Source organism: Podarcis vaucheri (assembly GCF_965113315.1).
Source record: "Podarcis vaucheri genome assembly, chromosome: 3".
NCBI classification, from domain to species: domain Eukaryota; kingdom Metazoa; phylum Chordata; class Lepidosauria; order Squamata; family Lacertidae; genus Podarcis; species Podarcis vaucheri.
This window is the reverse complement of record NC_138761.1, coordinates 119,135,557-119,156,019: the sequence shown is the minus strand read 5'-3', so window position 1 is coordinate 119,156,019 and position 20,463 is coordinate 119,135,557. Positions and strand designations below refer to the sequence as shown.

Genomic DNA, 20,463 nt, shown 5'->3' with positions numbered 1-20,463 from the left:
ATTTATTGTGGCATAAGCTATTGTCTGGCGATTCTGAAGGGGTCTCTGGTCCATGAAAGCTTATGGCACCATAATAATTTTTTAGTCTTTAAGGTAGCACAAGACTCTCTTTTCTTTCTGTTATAACAGACTAACATGGCTACGCCTCTGGAAGTAATTTCCTGCAGGAACTTCATAGGTAATAGGATTACATCTCTAACAAAGAAATAAGCAGGGACACTCTGGGTGGCAGGTTTAGCTACCAAGACTTACACAAAGGAAGGGCTCCGAATTTGATGGGCCATTGATTTGGGCAAAGGAGTCATTGTAATAACCAGGAAGAACCATTTACACTTGGCAAAAATCATAAAAGGATGTTAATTAAATTCTAACCTACATTTTTTTCTATAGAAAGCGCTCCCCTCCCCCTGTTGTGAATCAGATACATCAGATCGCAGCAGCTGTGATGCTCATGGTATATTAGACAATAATATACTACAACTGTAGAATAATATTCTGTAGACAATAATATTCCACAGAGTACAATTAGAATTCCTTCATAACATGAAATATTTTTATGACGTGGAGCTTAATCTCCTCTTTCGATAGCGCCGTCCTATGCATGTCTTCTCAGAAGCAGGCTATATTGAATTAAGTGGCATTTACTCCAACCTAAAGGGACGCGGGTGGCGCTGTGGGCTAAAGCCTCAGCGCCTAGGGCTTGCCGATCGAAAGGTCGGCGGTTCGAATCCCCGCGGCGGGGTGCGCTCCCGCTGCTCGGTCCCAGCGCCTGCCAACCTAGCAGTTCGAAAGCACCCCCGGGGGCAAGTAGATAAATAGGTACCGCTTACCAGCGGGAAGGTAAACGGCGTTCCGTGTGTGGCTCTGGCTCGCCAGAGCAGCGTTGTCACGCTGGCCACGTGACCCGGAAGTGTCTTCGGACAGCGCTGGCCCCCGGCCAATAGATGTGAGATGGGCGCACAAACCCCAGAGTCTGTCAAGACTGGCCCGTTCGGGCAGGGGTACCTTTACCTTTACCTTTACTCCAACCTAAGTGTGCACAGGATCAATTGCAGGCTTATAATGGCAAATTGGGGGTAGTTCAGCCATTCATCATGTCAGGGAACAAAAATTAATGTAGCATTTTAGGGATTTAGTGCAACTAAGAATAGCAGTGGATATCTAAACATGTTTTAGTTTAGATTAAATGTGAAGTTTAAAAACAGGTGGATAATTTCAAATAGTCATTGAATATGGATCCAAAACGGTCCATAGTAATTTCAATTGCCAGAGTAGGTATGGAAAAAGGTTCTTTTTTAAAAGCAAACTTACTGTTACTCTTTGTTGCCTCAGGGGTTGTTGCTTTTTCCTTTGGAAAAAGCACATTCTTTTGAAGGGAGAACTGATTTAAGTTTACTCAATCATGTGATTCTGTCTTAAAATACCAACGAACTCCGTCCATAATGCAATTTTCTCCTTATTGTGTGCAGATGCCCTGAAACACAAATATTCTATATATAAACGATGAACAAGCTATAACCATATTAATCACAGTGTCTGGAAAAGAATCATGTGAACAGGGCCTTAAAGTTAGGAGCGGGGCTTTTGTTCAGCTGGAACTCAGCGGAACGCAGTTCCGGCACCTCTCAATAATAATAATAATAATAATAATAATAATTTATTATTTATACCCCGCCCATCTGGCTGGGCCTCCCCAGCCACTCTGGGCGGCTTCCATAAAAACCAAAAATACAGTAAAATATCACACGTTAAAAACTTCCCTGAACAGGGCTGCCTTAAGATGTCTTCTGAATGTCAGGTAGTTGTTTATTGCTTTGCCATCTGCTGGAAGGGCGTTCCACAGGGCGGGTGCCACTAGCGAGAAGGCCCTCTGCCTGGTTCCCTGTAGCTTTGCTTCTCGCAATGAGGGAACCGCCAGAAGGCCCTCGGCACTGGATCTCAGTGTCCGGGCAGAATGATGGGGGTGGAGACGCTCCTTCACGTGTGCGCCATTGCCATTCTAAGAGAAAAATTGAGGTGTTCACGGTGGGTTTGGTTTTTCTAGAAAAATAGCACTGGTAGGCTGCTTTGCTCTTCCCAGCTCATTCTGCTTCTGTTCTGTACTGAACCAAGACATAGTTTTGCTTGAGTGTCATCTGAATGTGGGCTCATGGTTTAGCTCTCTCCGCACAAATCGTAAGCTGTAACCAAGGCTTGTCCTGTGGCTTACAGTGGCAGGGGTCGGCAAAGTTTTTGTGACTTGGGCAGGTTCACGGTCCTGCAGACGCCGCAGTGGGCCGGAGTGCGCATGCACATGCGCACGCATATGCAAACATTATTTATGGAGCTTCCTGCAGGCAATGGGAAGCTGGCTAGCATCACTGAAGGTCGTCCCTGCTCTGCTTCGTGCCGGGAGCCTACTGAGCGGGCGGGGGGGGGTCCATGGGCCGGTTAAACGACCCCCATGGGCCGCTTGTGGCCCACGGGCCTTAGGTTGCTGACCCGGTTTACAGTCTGGGAGTTGTCTAGTAGAGCTAAGCATGAGCCTGGGTTTGAGTGACACACTAAGCCAAACCATAGCTTAGCTCAGTACTGCGCAGCAGCAAAATGATCTGGGGAGGAGCAAAGGAACCTCAATTGCCTCTTTGGGAGACATGGGTTGGCACAGAGCGACAAGCAGACTGGGCCAGAGTTTGTGCAGAGACAAACAAATGCCTTCCATCAGATCTTAGGATACAGGAAGGGTGATGGGAGAAGTGGATATGGGAAATGTGGCTACCCAGTTTTAAATTCCAGCTTTGTTATGGAGCAATGATGCTGGGAACTGCCTCCCTATAAGATGGTTCTGTTGTTTTTGCAAACTAAGGATGAGTCAAGACATGGTAGTTTTAGTTTCAGTGACTTGTTTCGAGAAAAACTCACTTGTGGGCGGATCCATGTCCTAGAATGGCTTGTGGACCAACATTTTAGCAGTCTAGAGTTTGATATTCAGTGGAAGACAAGAGTGCCTGGAGTGCTCTGGTCCTTGGGGTCATGAAGAGTTGGACACGACTAAACAGCAACAACAAAGCTTGATATTATTAACGCAGAAGCACAAGTGAAGGACAGGTTTCCTGTATGGTAGTAGATGACAATACTCTTTTCTTGATTCATTTCAAGTGTGTATGTGTATCATAATTGGACCAGGTAACCTAAGACTACTTAATTTGTGAGACTCCTCCCCTTGCTCCTTCATAGTGCGAAGGGAAGACCTTTTTGGTGTGGCATCTCTGACGTTCCTCCTGCCAAAGACCTTAAGAAGTATGACTCATGCCAGTCACCTTCAAACTTTTCAGATCCTGGACCTGACATTTAGCACAAATATTGAGACCCTTTTCTTATTTTTTTTTTTACCATATATTTGATGGCGATAGGGCTGCTTTTGCACACCATGTTAGAGGACAACACTGTCCACTTCACCTCCTTCTTCTTTTGATAAATCCACCTTCACCAGGAGAGGGCTAGGCCGCTTTTTCTTCTTCTTCCCAATATGGAGATTTTCGCAGCATTTTTCTTGTCACACTGAAGTCAATGCAAGTTGAGTGTTTACAGTGCACTGGGCCACCTGGTGAATGGTTCAGATTCCAGAGTTCTCCTAAATGCACCATTAGAAATCTGCCTGTTAATGTTCAGCTCGTTTTTCAGAACAGATATTTTCAGACCCAGAAGTCGCTTTTAACCCAAACAGGTATTTGGAGACACATTTATTACCGGTAATCTTCTACCATTTGGTAGTGGTCCAGTCGCGACCCATCTTGGATCAGGACACCCACCTACCCAGTTGAAAACCAGCGTTTTAGCAGAGATACTTCCTTTTTCTTGCCTGGCATGACTCCAGGCAAGAACAAGGTTAGGAAAACGCTGCCTAGGGATCGCTGTGCCAATTTCAGTTGTGATGTCTTTTTCTTTTAATAATTTTTTGTAAGCTATGCAGAGAGACTCTGGCTGGCTGCTCCTGAGAACATGATGCTGGAATGTGGCCTGATCCACTGGAGTTCTTCTGTTCTTTTGGGGCCTATAAAACAGGACTGGAATTGCTGTTGTTTCACGTTGCCATTGTGTTATGAATTGGATGTTTTCATTTCAGATTTTTATGCTCTTTCCGCTGAAGAGCAGTATTTAAATTTGATTAATGAGGGTGATGTACAAATGGCATATGCCCAACTCTTGCTGTGGAGCAACCCACCCTGGGCCATTTCCAGACGCTCCCAAGTGTCCCTATTTTCCAGGGACAGTTCCGGATTTACAGAAGCCGTCCCAGTTTCTGATCTGAACCTGGAACATCCCGTTTTCCCTTAGGACACCCATATTTTCATCGGAGGGTAAAGCAAATAATTTAATTAGACAGCGCCTATATGATATCGAGCAGCAGAATAATCTGGCCACAATAAGGAAATTTTGTCCATGGCATGGTTATTTTCCACCTGGTCATTTTGACACTCCGTTCGCAAAATACAGATGTGCTTTCATTTCGGAAGATTGAGGCTGTACTTGAGGGCCGATTTCAAAAAATTCCACTGGAAAAACGGTTACATCCATGTGGAGATGGCAGTATTGAGTCAGTGTCTCATGTGTTTCTGGCTTGCACTCTATAGATTTGAGGAGTGAGGTTATTACCTCTCTACTATTGTCCACGACGGGTTGCTCAACCATTGCTATTGTGTCCTTTCTTTTAGTAGATCAAGATGATCAGGTGACAGCAAAAACTGCAAACTGGGGGCGATTAGAATAAGAGCTATTATTTTATTATTGATGTAAACCCCAAAAATATTTTTTCTATAGTTTTTACCTCTATCTTCAGTATTATATTTTATTTTATTGCTGTGGCTAGTGGCTGATGCAAATAAAAGATTCTTCTGCTGCATCAGAGGGTATGCAGTTTTGCGACCCTTGAGTAAGGAGATAAGGGACTATATTAGATGATGTCTGATGGCAGCCCTGCGTAGGGAATTTTTAAAGAAATGTTGAATGTTTTATTCTGTTTCTTATATGTGTTGGAAGCTACCCAGAGTGGCTGTGGCAACCTAGTCAGATGGGCAGGGTATAAGTAATAAAATTATGATGATGGAATAGACACCCCTATTTTTGTGGGAGAATACCTGTAGCACAACATATATCAAAAAGCATAATAAAGCATTAAAAATACGTTGTGTTTTATATATGATGGAAGCTGCCCAGAGTGGGGCAACCCAGTGGAATGGGTGGGGTATAAATAACACAATTATTCGTATTATTATGGAATAGGATGCCCCCATTTTCATGGGAGAATAACTATCCCCACAGGCTTATGCTGCAAATAGTCCTGTTGAGGACGAATATAAAGGAAGTGAACCGATAAAACTACACTGAGAACCGGTAAATTACGGAAGGTGGGCGGTATACCAATGTAATAAACAATAATAACAATAATATTAAAGGGAATAGCCGCCCCCACCCTCTAGCGCTGCCATACACGAGCGTGGGGCCATCGGCGCCCTCACGCCTGAGGTAAAAAGGCTCCCACGACGGAGCCTTTTGTGAGGAAACAGCGGCCTGAGGCGCCATGAGGCAGCTCCACTGCGCCTGCGGCCTAGGCCTGCTTTCCCCCCCGTCGCCGGCAGCAACCGGGACCCCCAAAAAGGGCCTCGCCCCGGGCAGCTGGGAACAAGCAAAGGCGCAGCACCTTCGAGCGACTTCTTTAAAAAAAACTAAAATAATCCGCCGTTGGGAGGGGGGAACCCTCCTCGCCACCGCTTTGCATGCTGGGAAACGTAGTCCCTTTAGCCCCTCCGCCGCGAGGAGCGCAAAGCACTCCCCACCCCGGCGCTATGCATGCCGGGCCTTGTGGTTCTTTTTCCCGCCGGCCGGCGCAAAGCCTGTCGGGAACCGTAGTGCCTCTCCTCCTCCTCCTTCCCCCCCCACCCTTGGTCGCGACGGCGGTTCCGACGCGGCTGCTGAGGGGGAAACGGTCGCCGCCGTTGCTAACGTTCGCCCGCCCGCGCGCTGCGTCGGCCTGCTGCGTCACTTCCCCTTCCGGGCGCGCGGCCGAGGAGGCGGCGGCGGGTCAGTCGGTCGATCTATCGGCAGCCGGCCTCCTCCTCTGAGGGAAAAGGAAAAGGTGGGGGGGGGGTCGATACGGGCTTTTCTCTCCTCAGCCGCCGCCGAGGAGGAGCCGCTGCCGCCGCCATTCCCGCCGCCGCCGCCGCCATGGAGCCGGAGTCGGTGATCGAGGACAAGACCATCGAGTTGATGGTGAGTATGAGGGGGCCGAAACCGACGCCGGAGCCCTTTTCTGCCGCCTTCTTCCCTCAGGCCCCACAGACGCGAGCGAGGCCTCGCGAGGAGAGGAGACGCCACAACCGGGCGGGGGGGGGAGGGGCGAGGTGGGAACCACAAAAAAGAGAAGGAACGGGAGGCGCCGGCGCGGTGGGAGCTGGTCTTTGTAGGCCTCGGGTTTCGCCTGCGCATCCTCCGCTCCCTCCTTCCTTTTCTTCCGTCCCCGCAGTGGGGAGCGAGGGGGGGAGGAGGAGGGGGCGGGCCGGCTGGCCGGCCTCGCACTTCCAAGCCAGGTTTCTTTCTCTCCGGCTCTTTCATTCGCAAAAGGGATCCTCGGAAAGCCGCCTTTCGCCGCTGCCCGTTATGTGTCAGCTGGGGAAGGTGGGGGTGGGGAGAGATCGGCCCCTTTTGGCTCCCCTTCTTTTCCCCACCACCCAGACCTCTACACCCAGGGTGTTTCGCCTCCCTCCTCCCCTGTTCTAAGAGTGGTTGGGGGCAACCCAGTCAGTCAGATGGGTCCAAATAATAAAAATTATTATTAAATCATTATTATTATTAATATTATTATTATTACTGTCCCAAGTGACCAGGACAAAAGCCACGCAAGGTGTTGGGCATCCGCGCAGGTGAAAGGCCTCTGGGTACATGTGTCGCTCCTCACCCCCTAAAAAGAGAGAGAATATGCTGAAGGTGACATTTGCAAGCCAAGTTGTCCCTTGCAGCATAAGAGCCCAGTTTCACAAAGCAAGGGGCATGGTTTGGAGGAGCGATGTGCTTGGGCTGTTGCTGTGTGTACATTTCAGCTTCCAGGCTCCTTAGGACTGCAAAGCTTTGATCAATCAATCAGGGCGATTGAACAGCTAGCGGGTTTGATTCGGCCCCTTCTCTCACCCCTCCGAAAAAGATCATTGTTGGGGTGGATGACAGGCAAAGACGTTGGGCCTCAGGACTTCTAAGTGGCCTAATTGCCATGCAGAGAGGCTTGTACAGATGTGCTGGTTAAAGATGGCGGGTGTCCCTCCCCCCCCTTGCAGCGTGGTAACTTAAGATTTCATAATCATAAGTGACCATCTTCAGGAGATGCTGACCTCTTTCTTTAGAGTAGCTTTATTGAATGTTGTTGATTGTGTGCACTTTCAATTGTAATTGGTTAATTAAAATTGGTCATCATATAAACATTAAGATGGTGATGCTGAATTGATTTTAAATCCTTTGTATCAGTTGGTAGCCTTAGTTCTCTTTGGGTACATTTGTCTTGGATGACTACTGAACTATGCTCTACCACCGTAGAAAGATAGAAAGCTAGTGTTCTTCTTGCTTACGTACTTATTTATTTTGGTACTTTGAGTTTTGTTTGTTGGTTTGTTTTTTAATGCAAAAGACTCTTTAGCAAGCAACACTTTGACACTTTTAGCCAAAAAGGGGAAATGTCTGTCATGGGATATTGGTGAGCTGTGTTGTATATGCGCAATATGCAGTGGTCTGAAATGTGGTGTGCTCAACATACTATGGAGCTCACTCCCAGCCCTCGTGCAACGTTTCTATGTCCAGAGGTGGACACAGAAGGTGGTTAGTTTTGCTCAGATCCTTGTAAATATGAGTTCTTAATGTCAGCTATACACCTTCTGAACATTGAAGAAGCTGGAGGTTTTCTGTTCGTTTTGTTTTACAATTACCATAATAATGAAAGGGCTTTAAAAGAAATCTGTTTTGAGTGGAATAATGTTTATACAAAACAATGAAATTTGTTATCTTACAAATCTGCCTTTGCTGATGGAGATTCCCTGGAGATCAGTTCAGGTTTTGTGAGTTCAAGTATGGATCACAACCAAAGAAGTCCTTAGTTGCAGTCATTCTTTGTCAGGGAAAGGTGTATAAAGAAACTTTCCATTTGTCTCTGTGTTGGGGACAACACTTCACATATGTTCTGGAGGTACTGGGGCCAGTACCTGATTATTACATTTTTAGTCACTTTCCTGTTGTCATATATACAAACATGGTTGATAACGTGAAGAATGTGCTTATTTGTTTATTTTTTCTTGGAAATTTTGTTTCCTTTTGTGTGTTAATACTAAAGCAGAAGCTCCTTTTATGGACTTCAGAAAGTGTGCAGAATAAATGTAGAATGTTAAATTTGTTTATCTTCATTTTACGTTAATGTACTGTATTTTCCTCAGTAGAACCATTTGTTTTATAGAAGCAATATAATTTAGTGAACTGCAAGGGCAAGACTGCTCAATTCTACATTGTTGGAAAAGCACATAGCAGATAAAATGGCCACAGGGAAAATGAAGAGGGTAACATTGCTGTAACAAACCCAAAGGCCCAATAGTAAAATGTGGTTACATAGAAGCTTTTTTAAAAAATAAGAATGGTGAAGTGACTTGGCAATGATCAGGAGAGTGCTATGAATTATATGTATATTTTATGTAGCCTTCTCTGTAATGAACATTTTACTGAGTTGTTGACACTAAACACTGCACTTTACTACAGTTGGGTTTTGACAGCAGTTGGGATTTATTTAAGATGACAAGCAAACTGCTAGTTTTAGGAAACATGTAAACTCTGTCTTAAGAATTCTAATCATGGCCAAACATTACAGTAATATTATGGTTGTGTGTTCTTGTATTTCTTAATCCATTAGTGCTGGTCACTATGCTATAGTAGCAGTAGAGCATTTGCTTTGCACCCACAGAGTACCAGATTCAGTATCTGGCATCATTATTGAAACGATTTTAGGACTAGGAAAGATCTGTATCGTAATACTTTGGAGAGCTGCTCTTATGCCCTCTGATGTGACTTGATTGAAGCAAGCTAGCACCTTTCCCTTCCAGAAAGCTGTGGCAAGGTGGGTGGGAGGGACTGAATCCTAATACAGATGACTTTTTATCCTGGCCTTTCTCACCCGTTGGCATCAGTGTACTAGTACATCAACTTGCAGTAGTTACCTTATAAGGTCCAGTCTGTTTTCTGGACAGCAACCCTCCCACCTGGAGCAGCCTGGAAACCAATTGGACAAACTGGGTTTCATTGCTGGGTAATAGCTTTTTTTCCACTCCCAAGAAATTCTGTACTGGCGCAACCCCCACCCCATCCAGATATGCTATTAAATGTTAGGAGAATGAGGAAATCCCAGTAAGTGAGTCATGACAGTGCCATAGGGAGGAGGAAGTTCTCTGTCCTGCTCTGAAAACCTTAATAGTCCTTTCTGCACATTATATCCGGGAAGTCATAGCTGTTTGACAACTCAAAGAAAAAAAATGTGTAAAATAAGTACAAACTGCATTGCAGATTCAAAATAAGTGAACTGAATTATAGGGTAGTATGCTGAATTTTAGGGTAGTATGTTGTAGTGCGGATCAAACGTACACTACATAGATATTTCCTGTAAGCACAGCCACATTTTTGTGGTGTTCTTGGAGCAGATTTCCCCCACTTGCTTCTTTTGGGTATGATTTCTTTCAACTCTTGACTGGATGTTTGGTGTGGGAGTTCAAAATCAGAACGATGAAAGAAAAAATTAAGATAGGTAAGGTACTCAAACAGACACTGCATTTGTCTTGGACGGCAAGTCGAAAGCTCTTTTTGTTATATGAAATGTGACACTGGATCAAGGCATTGTTTTTTTCAGTCTTCAGTGAGTTTGTCATATGGCTGCAGCATTTACTTTCAGTAATTGAATCATCAATATGAAGAATAATTTGTTGAAGTGTTTGAACTTTGACAGTGTGGTGTTGTTGTTGAATGCTGTGCTTCAGTTTTGATAGCATAGCAGTACTTTTTCTAAAAAGCACCTTTGTGAAAACGTGTACTGTAAAATTAGCATGGACAGGTATGATGAATCAAGCAGACAATTCCAGGTGGCTTAATTTTGCCATTGTTAATCTTAAGCATTCAGGTTATTACAGTGGTACCTCTGGATGCGAACGGGATCCGTTCCGGAGTCCCGTTCGCATCCTGAGTAAAATGTAAGACCTGACAGCGTGTGCAAGTCGTGTTTTTTCAATATTTTTCAATATTTTCATGCTTGGAGTAAGCACGTTGATATTGAAGAACATAATCTGAAGTCCATTAATTTCAGTGGCCCTATTCTGTGACTAACGTTAGCTATCGCCCATTGTTTTACAGTCTTTGGATTTTAGAAAGGGGAAAAGCAAGTGTTTTGAACCTGATGTTCAGACATGATTTGTTTTTATACCAGCTTATTTCTGGTACATTTGCTTGTTGTCCGTTGACTTTAAGGTGAAAGCTTTTTTGGGGAGAGAGGGGGATGACTCTTTGATTAATCACTTTTACAGATGTTTATAATTAAAATCAACATTATTTTTGTTCTTAAGCTTACTTTCTAGCAAAGCAAAGGAAGGAAACCTCTGAGGTGTTTTTTTTTAGATTAATGGTTTTTAGAGTTTTTAAAACATTTATTATATATGAGAGGGATAATGCAAATATACATGGAGATTCCATCTGACCTGCAAAATCAAGAATATGAACTACCTAGGTAGATCACCAAACATTAATGTTTTCAACTGTGGCTGGTCTTGTGCATGCAGCTTCTCTTTCGCCTGCCCTCCCGGTCTACCCATAAACAGCAGAAGAATTGCTTAAACATTAATCTTGCTTTCTCCCCCTCTCTTTCACATACTTCTTAAAAATTGCATTTCTGTAGTATTCTTATCCAAGTGAATCCCATTCACTGCCCAGAGCCCCTCCAGTTAGAAAATGTGAGCTGGGTGAGTGAGTTTTGCTGCTCTGTCATCTGGTGCCCTTCCTATCAAAAAGAGTTTGTCCTAGAGATCCCCACAATGATGCTTGGGCTATTTCCCATTTTCTGATCTTGCACTCCTTATAATCCCAGCAGAGGCACTTGTTGCTACCCAGCCCATCAGGAAATAAAGAATGCTTGGTTATCAAACTTGAGTGCCTGCTGTATTTGCTTAGGTAGAGAGAGCAATCAAGAAACTTTCAAATGTGCTGGACTGCCTCAAAGGTCAGCAGATTTCTGAGGGGAAGGGCAGACCAATTATATGTGGCCAATATTCTGATTGAGCTAAATACTAAACTAATCTAAGTTATATCTAAAATAAAATCTAGACACTGAGAACGCTCAGCTCCCAGTGGATGCATACACAGAAACAACGCAGCATAAGCATTGTTTTGTAATGTAGAGCATACAAAAATGAGTCAAAATGGGAAAAGACAGTAACAATTAGTATATTTAGGAAAATAATAACTGTAGCTCAACACAAGTCACTGTAAACTTTGCTACTGCTCATTAACCAGAGCCTAGATTCATTTCCCTAACACTCCCATCAAGCTGATTGTGTTAGTCATGTGCATGATGAGAATTGATATGTAGAATTCATGTGGCAGTGATTCCTGGAGACCTAGGTAAAAGATTTTTGTACCATATTGTGCCTCTCTTATTATATATGAGACCTTTCCCGGATGTTGATCTCTACATGGTAGTGTGTTTTCGCATGCAGATGGTCCTTAGTGTATTGGGCTACCACACAAGAGCAACTATGAATCAAAGTGGCTCCAAGCTTGATAGAGACTCCAGACAGGTCCCCATTTGCACAGGGATTGTGTTCTTGGTCATTGCGTGCATCAGCTGGGTAGGCATAAGCCCTCCTCACCTTGTTCCGGGGCCAAAAACGGCGCATGTGTCAGGGGTCATGCATGTCTTGAATGCGTGCAAAGTGGGATTTATCTGTACTTAAAATAGGGCGAGTATTTTTCCCCATATGTTTAATGAACTGAGTAGATGATGTTATGACGGTCTTGATTTCAGCTAAGCATTCTTTTTCATTTTGATAATTTTCTTGTTTCCAGATCTTTAATCAATGGCTGTACCATATTCAGTTTTTGTTGTCATTCAGCAAATCCTATACAATATTGTTTTTCACTTGTATATTTGTCATAGCTTGCAGTAGCCTATATATTTCCATTAATTTTAACTTACCCTCCATATTTTGTTAGGTTGCAATTCTGCATGAAGGCGCTCTAACTGTAGCAAGAAAATGAACAGGCTTTTACCCATTGTCTGTGAATAAGCAGAACAAAGTTGCAATTTCTATGTGGGACGTCGTCCTTCTGAAGCCTTCTCTCTATACCCCCAAAATCTGCTCTGAATGGTCCCCCAGCCCTCTGGAGCAGATCTGAAGGAGATGTGGGGATTGCAGGATGGGGGAGAGGAAGGAAAAGTCCCATTGCGTGAACAGAAGTGCACTAATTTGCATTAATATATACTTTAGCAAGTAGTGAAAATGAACAGACTGTAGCAGAGCATATTTCCATTTTCTCAGGACCGAAATTCAACAGAATTCGATGACAGTAATATTATGACCTTAGTTTTTCTATATGTTTCACAAGTCTTTGCCATCTTGAACATTTTGCTATCGGTATGAAATAAGGTTGGGGAGAAGGAGAGCTTTGGGAATATATGTAAAATGAACATTATATGAAGTTCTTACTTCTCTGTGTGTCTCTAAATCAGTTGAAGGTTGTTGCCCAGCAAGAGTGTAATTAACAAATGTTTAAACAAATGAAAAACCATAACTGAAATGCCTTCTTCCGTGTACCCATCTCCATCCTCCTCCTATCTTTCTGTCTGTCCAGCATTGACGAGAAAATTGTTTTGCCAGTAACCAGAAAGGAGTTACTTTCAAAGACCAAACCTACATAATACTTTGTTCTTGTACATTGTATGTCAGTGAATAGCAGCCTAGTTAAAAACTATCAGAAAGAGCTGATAGTTGAAAAAAACAATTTACGGCTAGTCTGCCATTTTGTGGGTTTCTGAAATTCTGGGAACAGTGTTGCCTTTTTACAATGTGCTAGCAAAAAGCTGGCTACAGCATTCTGTAACAATTTTTTAATGATTGGCTGTTAACAGCTAATCCCATGTGGGGTTTGCAGGTAGTCTAGTATAAAGATAATTGATGTTAATCATGATGTGTACCTGAGAGTAAGGATGGATCTTCTTTTATTGCTATCTCTATTTTGGATAAGTAGATGTGACAAGCTATTACTTGAATTTCTAGACAAAACAATGTTGCGAAGTCTCCATCAGTGGCTTAATTTTCTTGGTCTCTGTTAAAAGTTAAGTGAGGGTGGCGGTGATAAATTTCCATGTCCTAGTAAGTTCTAATTCAGGTTTTGTATTACAGCAAAATTTAACCACACCTATGATGACCACATTTATAGTTATGTGATATGGCAACTTAGTCCAGGTTTCATTTTTTTTTGTTACAATTAAAAATTCAGCTTAACTCTTGCTCAGACATAAAACAACTTAAGTTGGAGTAATATGCATTAGTATGAGGCAAATGAAAGTGAGACTTATTGAGACTCATTCAGGTCCTATGGATGCTGCAATAGACAGGACAGCCTGATATAGAAATTCAAAGTATCACAGAAATCTATGGGGGAAAGTGATGTATTTTAATAATAATTTTGACGGTAACCATGCATGCCATGGAATGAGATAAATTAAAAAATGCAGTGTACAGAAATACTTTTGCTTTTAAAATTATGACAGGATTGCTCAAGCAAAGCTGTTCTTCTGTGTATTAGGCACCTGTGGTTTATAGTAGTACCTGGTTGTTGTTGTTGTTTTAGTAATCACTGCAGATATGATGGGCAAAATAGTCTCCCTGTTATATTTATCTGAGATGGAAATTATACCGTTAATTTTTATATCTCAAACGGAAGTGCCATTCTGGATCAGGCCAAAGATCAGTCTCCTTTCAGGGAGTCCTTGAGGAGGCATGAGGGTGACTGCTTCTGTTTGTTCCCTGCCTCTAGTGCTTAGGTGTATACTGTCACTGTTTTGGATGTTCTGATTAGTTTTATCAGCTAGTAGCACAATGGCTATCCTCCATGATTTGGACTTTTAAGTTGTCTATCAGTGCAATCCTCACTGCATCCACTCAGAAGCAAGTCCCAGGTAAGTGGAATTATGATTGCAGCCTAATTGCACTTGGTGTTAGTGAGTTCTGCAAGTTAAATTCAAAGAAATGCCACTTGTCAGTCCTGAGCTTACTGCCAGTCAACTTCACGGTGTTTGGCATTTCTCTGCTTAAACACTTTCCCTGCTTAAACAAGTAGCAACATGGTTACTTGTTACGTTGCAAATTATAGATGCTGCACTTCATTGCACCTTGGCAGACTCCTTGTTACAAATGGTTGGTGGAGCTATGGAGGGGTGAGTATAAGTTCAGCTTAGCCTACAATCATAGGCATGCTTACTGAAAGTATGTTTCAGTGAAATCAATGAGATTCTTGGTCATAACCAGTGAAGTGGGAATGAAAATTTTCTGCTGCACTTGCTTCTCCGCTGAAATTTTACCATTTATAGATATGTATGGTTTTATGAAATTAATTAGTAAAATTATGAATGTGTACAATACCAATAATATTTGGTGATCTAAAATCAAAGCTTTTAACTTTTTTCAGGTGACTATCCCTAGGAAGTACTGTTTCTTTATACATTTGGCTCTTAAAGATTCGGTGCCTCACATTATTTACAGTTTAAGAAGTTTGCATTATTTACAGTTTAAGAAGTAGAACAAAGTAAGGGAACTGATGGGAGTTGTAGTCCAAATATTCTGGAAGGCACTGGGTTGGGGATGGCTGTCTTACAGAATTGTGTATCGTGTGGAAAAAGAGGACAGAGAATTTCTCTCCTTGTTCGTAACACAGAAATTTGGGATCGGCCAATGAGATTAATTGATAGTAGATTCAGAATTGGAAAAAGCAAGTAATTATTCACAGAATGAATAATTAGCTTTACAGAATTTCCTGTTACAAAATGTGATGAGTGCCATGAGCTTTAGTCACTTTAAAAACAGCTTAGACAGGTTAATAACTGCTATTTAGCATTGCAGCACCATTTTTTTTTAAAAAAAGGATTTGGGTATTTAGAGACTGGTTAGCTTAACATTTGTTCCAGGAAAACTGCTGGAAATCATTATTAAAGTTAAGATTACCAAGCATACAGAAGAACAAGTCTTGCTGAAGAAGAAGGAGTGTGGGTTCCACAAAGGTAAGTTGTATCTAAATTTTTATTGGAGAGTGTCAAGAACATGTGAATAATTAGTGGACATTGTGTACTTGGACTTCCAAAAAGCTTTTAATAAAGTTCTTCTCCAGAAACTCTTGACTAAGTTTAGCAGTCATTCTACAGACCCTCTCAGGAAGGTCTCTTAAAAGGCCAAGATGCAGAGAGTAGGCATAAACAGAATGTTCTCACAATGGAATGATGTAAGAAGTGAGATCTCCCAAGGATTTGTAGTGTGACTGGTGCCTTCTAGGTGTTTAAAATGAAAAAGGGCTGTGAGCTGCTCCAAAAGGACTTATTCATATTGGGTGAGTGGGCATTTAAATGGCAAATATGGTTCAGTGTAAGGAGGTATAATGTGATGCTCATTGGATCAAAAAGTTCTAACTTCACATGTATGCCAGTGGAGTCTGAACTGGCAATGACTGACCAGGGAAGAGATATTGGAGCCATGGTGGATAGTTTAATGAAAATGTGGACTTAGTGTACGGCAGCTGTGAAAAGGGTGAATTAGAAAAGGGATTGAAAATAATTTTGCCAATATACAAATCTGTGATGCAGCCACGCTTGGAATACTCTGTACAGATGTCACCACCATATCTCAATAAGGTTATAGTAGAGCCAGAAAAGATTCATAAGAAGGTAACCAAAATGATCAAGGGCTGGAGCAGTTTCTTCATAGTGGAAGGCTATTTGGGGCTTTTTTTTAAAAAAAAGGTGTAGCAGGAAAGAGTGTGATAGAGGTATATAAAATTCAGCCCAGAGTAGAGAAGGTTGATATGAAGATGTTTCCCTCTTACTTTCAAAATATTTGAACCCAGGGTTAACCGATGAAGCTGAATGTTAGAAAATTCAGGACAGATAAAAGGAAGTTCTTCACACAGCACAAAGTTAAACTATAGAATTTGCACCCACAAGATGTAGTGTTGGCCATCAACTTGGACAGCTTTAAAAGGGGATTAGACAAGTTCATGAAGTTTAAGACTATTCATTGCTGCTAATCATGATGTCTGTACTACATCCAGTATCGGAGGCATTGAGTGAATGAGTTGGCATCCATCTGTCTCTGGAGACAATGGAAGAGTTCCGATGAAGAGTTTTAGCACATGTTGTGACTGTAGAGACCAATGGAGGCAGATGAAAGTGTTTTGGTTTACCTGCTACAAGTGCACCATGGTGTTCCTTCTGTTTGTGCTCCTTCCGGTGGTCATTCCTCCTTTGGTCACTGCTGTGGATACCCGACCTGACTGCCTGTCTCCAGGCACTGCAATCATCAGCAAGGGATTCCCACATGGCAGGGTTAATGTTGCCAGCCTTCATGTCAAGTTTGCAAACATCTTTATAGGAGTTGGTCTGCCACAGGCCTAGTGACTGAAGCCAGCTCCCTGTAGAGCATGTCACTGGGACAGAAGTGCGAACATGCAAGGAATGTGTGCTTGGGAGAGCATATCTTTGTTTGAGACTCTGTCCTGCCATGTGATGCCCAAATCACATATGAAAGGCATCTTAGGCGTATATCTCTGAATACCAGTTCCTAGAAATTGTAAGTGGGGACAGTGCTATTGCACTCAGGTCCTAATGGGCCTTTGGCTTGATCCAGCAGGGTTGTTCTTATTTGCCAAGAATTGAAAATGAAGCCAGTTGCTAAGAGGCAACAGCAGGGGAGACCTGCTGCTTTCAGGTCCTACTGATGGGTGACCTGTGTAAGAAAAAGGATGACAGGGTGTAGACCAGTGGTCTGATTCAGCAGTGCTGTACTTTTGCAGACACTGCATATTTTGACTTGATGGGGTTTGCGGAGAATCTGCAGCAGACTTGAATGAATATCTCTTCTTGGTGTGTCATGAGATGCCTTCCAGCAAGGCTTATTTATTGGACAAAAGGTTACAAAATGTGGAAGTTTCAATTGCAGTATCCTTATAAAGGTAACTACGTGTCTTTCTATGAACACAGATGGGAATACTTCATGTAACTGAGAAATTGCGGAATATATATCAAAACCATGTGTTTCCATTCTCCTTTCTTAGCAAAGGTATGGGAGTGGATGGGATGCCGTTCTTTCCATACCTTCATACTTAATGTGCTGTTTCCCTCTCCATGAATGGGATTCAACGAAGCTTTTGACCCTCTGCAGTTTATAGTGGGAAGAAGAAAACAAAGACACAACATGTTTCCTAACTGTATTTAATTTTGACAATAAATGTATCATGTGGTTAAACAGATCCTCTGGTGACCCAACATCCATGCAGTCTTGTGTGTTAGCTTTACCTGCTCTGTCTTAATCTTACCAGTGACTTAAATCAACCCACATAGATTGGCTAGTTGTTCAAATGCATCTGCAATGATACTTCTGTTGTAAATATCCATTCCAAGTGTTCTCTTGTTAAGAGAGGCTTCAGAATGTAAATACCAGGCTTTTGTCCTAATCGCTAAGGAGTATCTAAAATGATTGATTATGCACAGAGTGCAATGAGTGGCAGCTGCTATTTTTCAATGTTTTTCCTTCATCCTGAGTTGATGTATCTGGCAAAGGAGTTTCCATGAGGCTTCATTTGTCATCTTCATGGGCAGCACACTAACAAGCATTTGGTGAACATTTATATCTGGATAATCTAAGCAGCATCTGACAAGGGAGCTAAATCTGATACAGTTGTCAAGGACCTGTTCTGTCAAGGACCTAGTGCACTGAGAGCTGTTGACCCTACATTGTGTTGAAATGTAGCCTTGAAGTGTGTGTGTGTTTCAGTTAAACCAGGTTTGGAGAACCTTTGGCCCTCCAGAAATTGCCAAACTACAACTTTCATTTTCCCATGCCATTTGTCCTGCTTGCTGTGGCTAATGGCAGTTGTAAATGACCAATATCTGGAGGGTCAGAGTTTCCCCACACCTGATCAAAAGCGAGGTTTGTGTTGGCAGTAAAAAAAAATAGGCACCAGAAGGCTTGTCAAGGGCAGGTAGCAAGGCCTAGCTGGTTGCATGCAAACTGGGAAATGATATAATTAAAGTTTATAGGTTAAACAGAATTAGTTTGTCTGAGTCAATAAATAAAATAGGACTGCTTCCTTCATTATTACCATGTATAACAGTGTATAATGATTGCATTCTCTGTTGAAGGTGCCATTTTGTTCCCTTTTTAAATTTCCAGAGATAAGTGTTGCCACTTTTACTTAAGCTGATTTTAGATGTAGGGTCAAATCATTGGGCACAATGTCTTAATGCAGTCTTAAGCGTTATTGGTTAATACAAGCACCTTGGGTACATACATGACATTGTGATAAGAAAGACGTAATTTGCTATGATCCAAAGAACATAGAAACTAGTTCCATGAGACCAAGGGAGCTTTGGGCTGGCGTATCTTGAACAGTAGCCCCCATCTTCTGCAATGCTATATAGAAGCCTATTGGGAAATAGAAGGAAATTTCAGGAGTTGTTTGTGATTTGGCATGGAGGAATGCCCTTTCAAAGAAGAAAAATAAAAAAATCCTACTTGTCACACCAAAGTCCATAAGCACACACAGGTTAACTCTTTTATTCCTGGCTTTAGTTTGTGGGTCTGGCATAGGTTATCTATAGGTAATTTGTATTTTAAGGAGAAATAGCATTTTTTATCCTATTGAAATTGAAGTTAATGCTTTCCTTAGGCCTGTACTGTTGTTTGAGATGTCATAGCAGCATGCATAGTGCATAACCAAGGTAATTTACTCTGGATTGGTTGTCTCAGGTATGAGGAAGTACAATTTCTTGTCTTTAATGTAGTTTCTTGTCTTAGATCCACCAATCCGGTGACCCATCTGATTTAATGGCTACCGGAACCCTGCTAGCTGTACAGGTTTCCTTGTCTTTCTAACAACATTAGGAGTGCATATTGGGATTTCGTTCAAGAAAAGAAGTAGATACACCAAGCTGAAGATGATTGGCTGCTCTCTTTTGACAGACAAGTGTGAAAAGGAAACCCCATTCGAATTTCCATTCATTCTGGATTGGTGGATCTGAAGCACAGAAACAGAGTTTCAGGTAAGAAATTCCCTGTACTCAATAGTGTTACAAATGCAGAGTTTGGTTAACCAAAACTGGCTGCATAGAGTTTATAAAAACATTTAAGCCTTATATCATGGCAGGTCTGTTCAGTGTATTTATTTCACTATACCGCTTTCCTCATGGATAAGATTTCTAAATCATTTATCTCCAATGAAATGTCATTGGTAGATCTGAGTAAAATATGTGATTCTCTTAAATAAATAAGGAAAGTCTGTTGAGGTCTAGTTTATGACTTTGTAGTCTGAGGGCTGGATTTTACTATCATTTTAATTTGAACAGCTGGTTGTAAAGTGTTCATAAACTTGGTAGTTCATGGCGTACAAAAACAACTTTTAGCCAAATGAAAGCAGCTGGATTTTTAAGTACAATGGTATGACATGTTTTGTCTTACCTTCGGAGAGTTGGAAACAACTTTGACAAGCTTACAGTCACCAACAGTGTAATCCTATGCATGTTTGCTCAGAAGTAAGCCCATCTCTCTAAAATGGAATTTACTTCCCATTAAGTGTATTTAGGATTGCAGCTCTATTTTTAAAGCTGTTTAGACAAAGCTCTGTACAAGGCTAACTTGTGTACCCCTTGTTTTCTGGTAGCAGTGACCAAGTTTTCATTTTGGAAACATTTTTAAAACTTCGAATTTAGCTTTGCATGATTCTCTAGCCTGGGCTGAAGAAAGTGAGAAAATGTTTAAAGATTTAGCATTGCAGATCCACAAAAATTGCTAGTTCACCGTTTTTAAAAACGACCGGGTACTCTGTTGTAGTGAAACATTTTCCCAGGCCTTTTATTAGTTTTTTATGTGCTCCCACCGGTGTTTGAAATTTGGTCCTATTTCTGCAAAAATGCATGTGGTAAATTCTGCTGCACTCAGGTTTGAGTTCATTTTCACTACAATAAGTCAGTTACACACTATAAAGTCTAAAACAATAGTGTGGCAACTTGAAACGATTTGTTCTCACTTCCAGCGGTTACTACTCTTGAAGTTGTTTCATGCAAAATCATTCTCCTGCCTCTAGGCCAATCCTTACTACTGGTACTGAAAGAGGTCTAAGAAAGAACAGTTCTTGATAGCACTCCCCACCCCCGCCAGC

General features: G+C 42.1%; 1 protein-coding gene and 2 long non-coding RNA genes across 5 annotated transcripts in view; 1 reads left to right on the top strand and 2 right to left on the bottom strand.

The window, feature by feature from the left end:
* The window catches only part of FBXW11 (F-box and WD repeat domain containing 11), a 102,282-nt gene that overhangs the window by 3,130 nt on the left and 78,689 nt on the right, over nucleotides 1–20,463 (top strand). The window contains exon 1 of one of the 3 annotated variants that reach the window (XM_082216390.1): nucleotides 6,071–6,249. The exons of 1 other annotated variant lie outside the window; for it this stretch is intronic. In XM_082216390.1, the coding sequence (XP_082072516.1) occupies nucleotides 6,205–6,249 (45 nt within the window). In that variant the 5' untranslated portion in view covers nucleotides 6,071–6,204. Of the gene's footprint in view, nucleotides 1–6,070; nucleotides 6,250–20,463 lie in introns of those variants that run through there. One more of the 3 variants, XM_082216391.1, reaches the window with a different exon arrangement.
* On the bottom strand, nucleotides 393–3,626 carry LOC309528857. The gene is made up of 3 exons (XR_014217926.1): nucleotides 3,373–3,626; nucleotides 1,030–1,474; nucleotides 393–651 (listed from the first exon to the last, which is right to left on the bottom strand). It is a non-coding gene; the product is annotated as an uncharacterized lncRNA (long non-coding RNA).
* On the bottom strand, nucleotides 3,688–5,817 carry LOC309528853. The gene is made up of 3 exons (XR_014217922.1): nucleotides 5,681–5,817; nucleotides 4,636–4,731; nucleotides 3,688–4,033 (listed from the first exon to the last, which is right to left on the bottom strand). It is a non-coding gene; the product is annotated as an uncharacterized lncRNA (long non-coding RNA).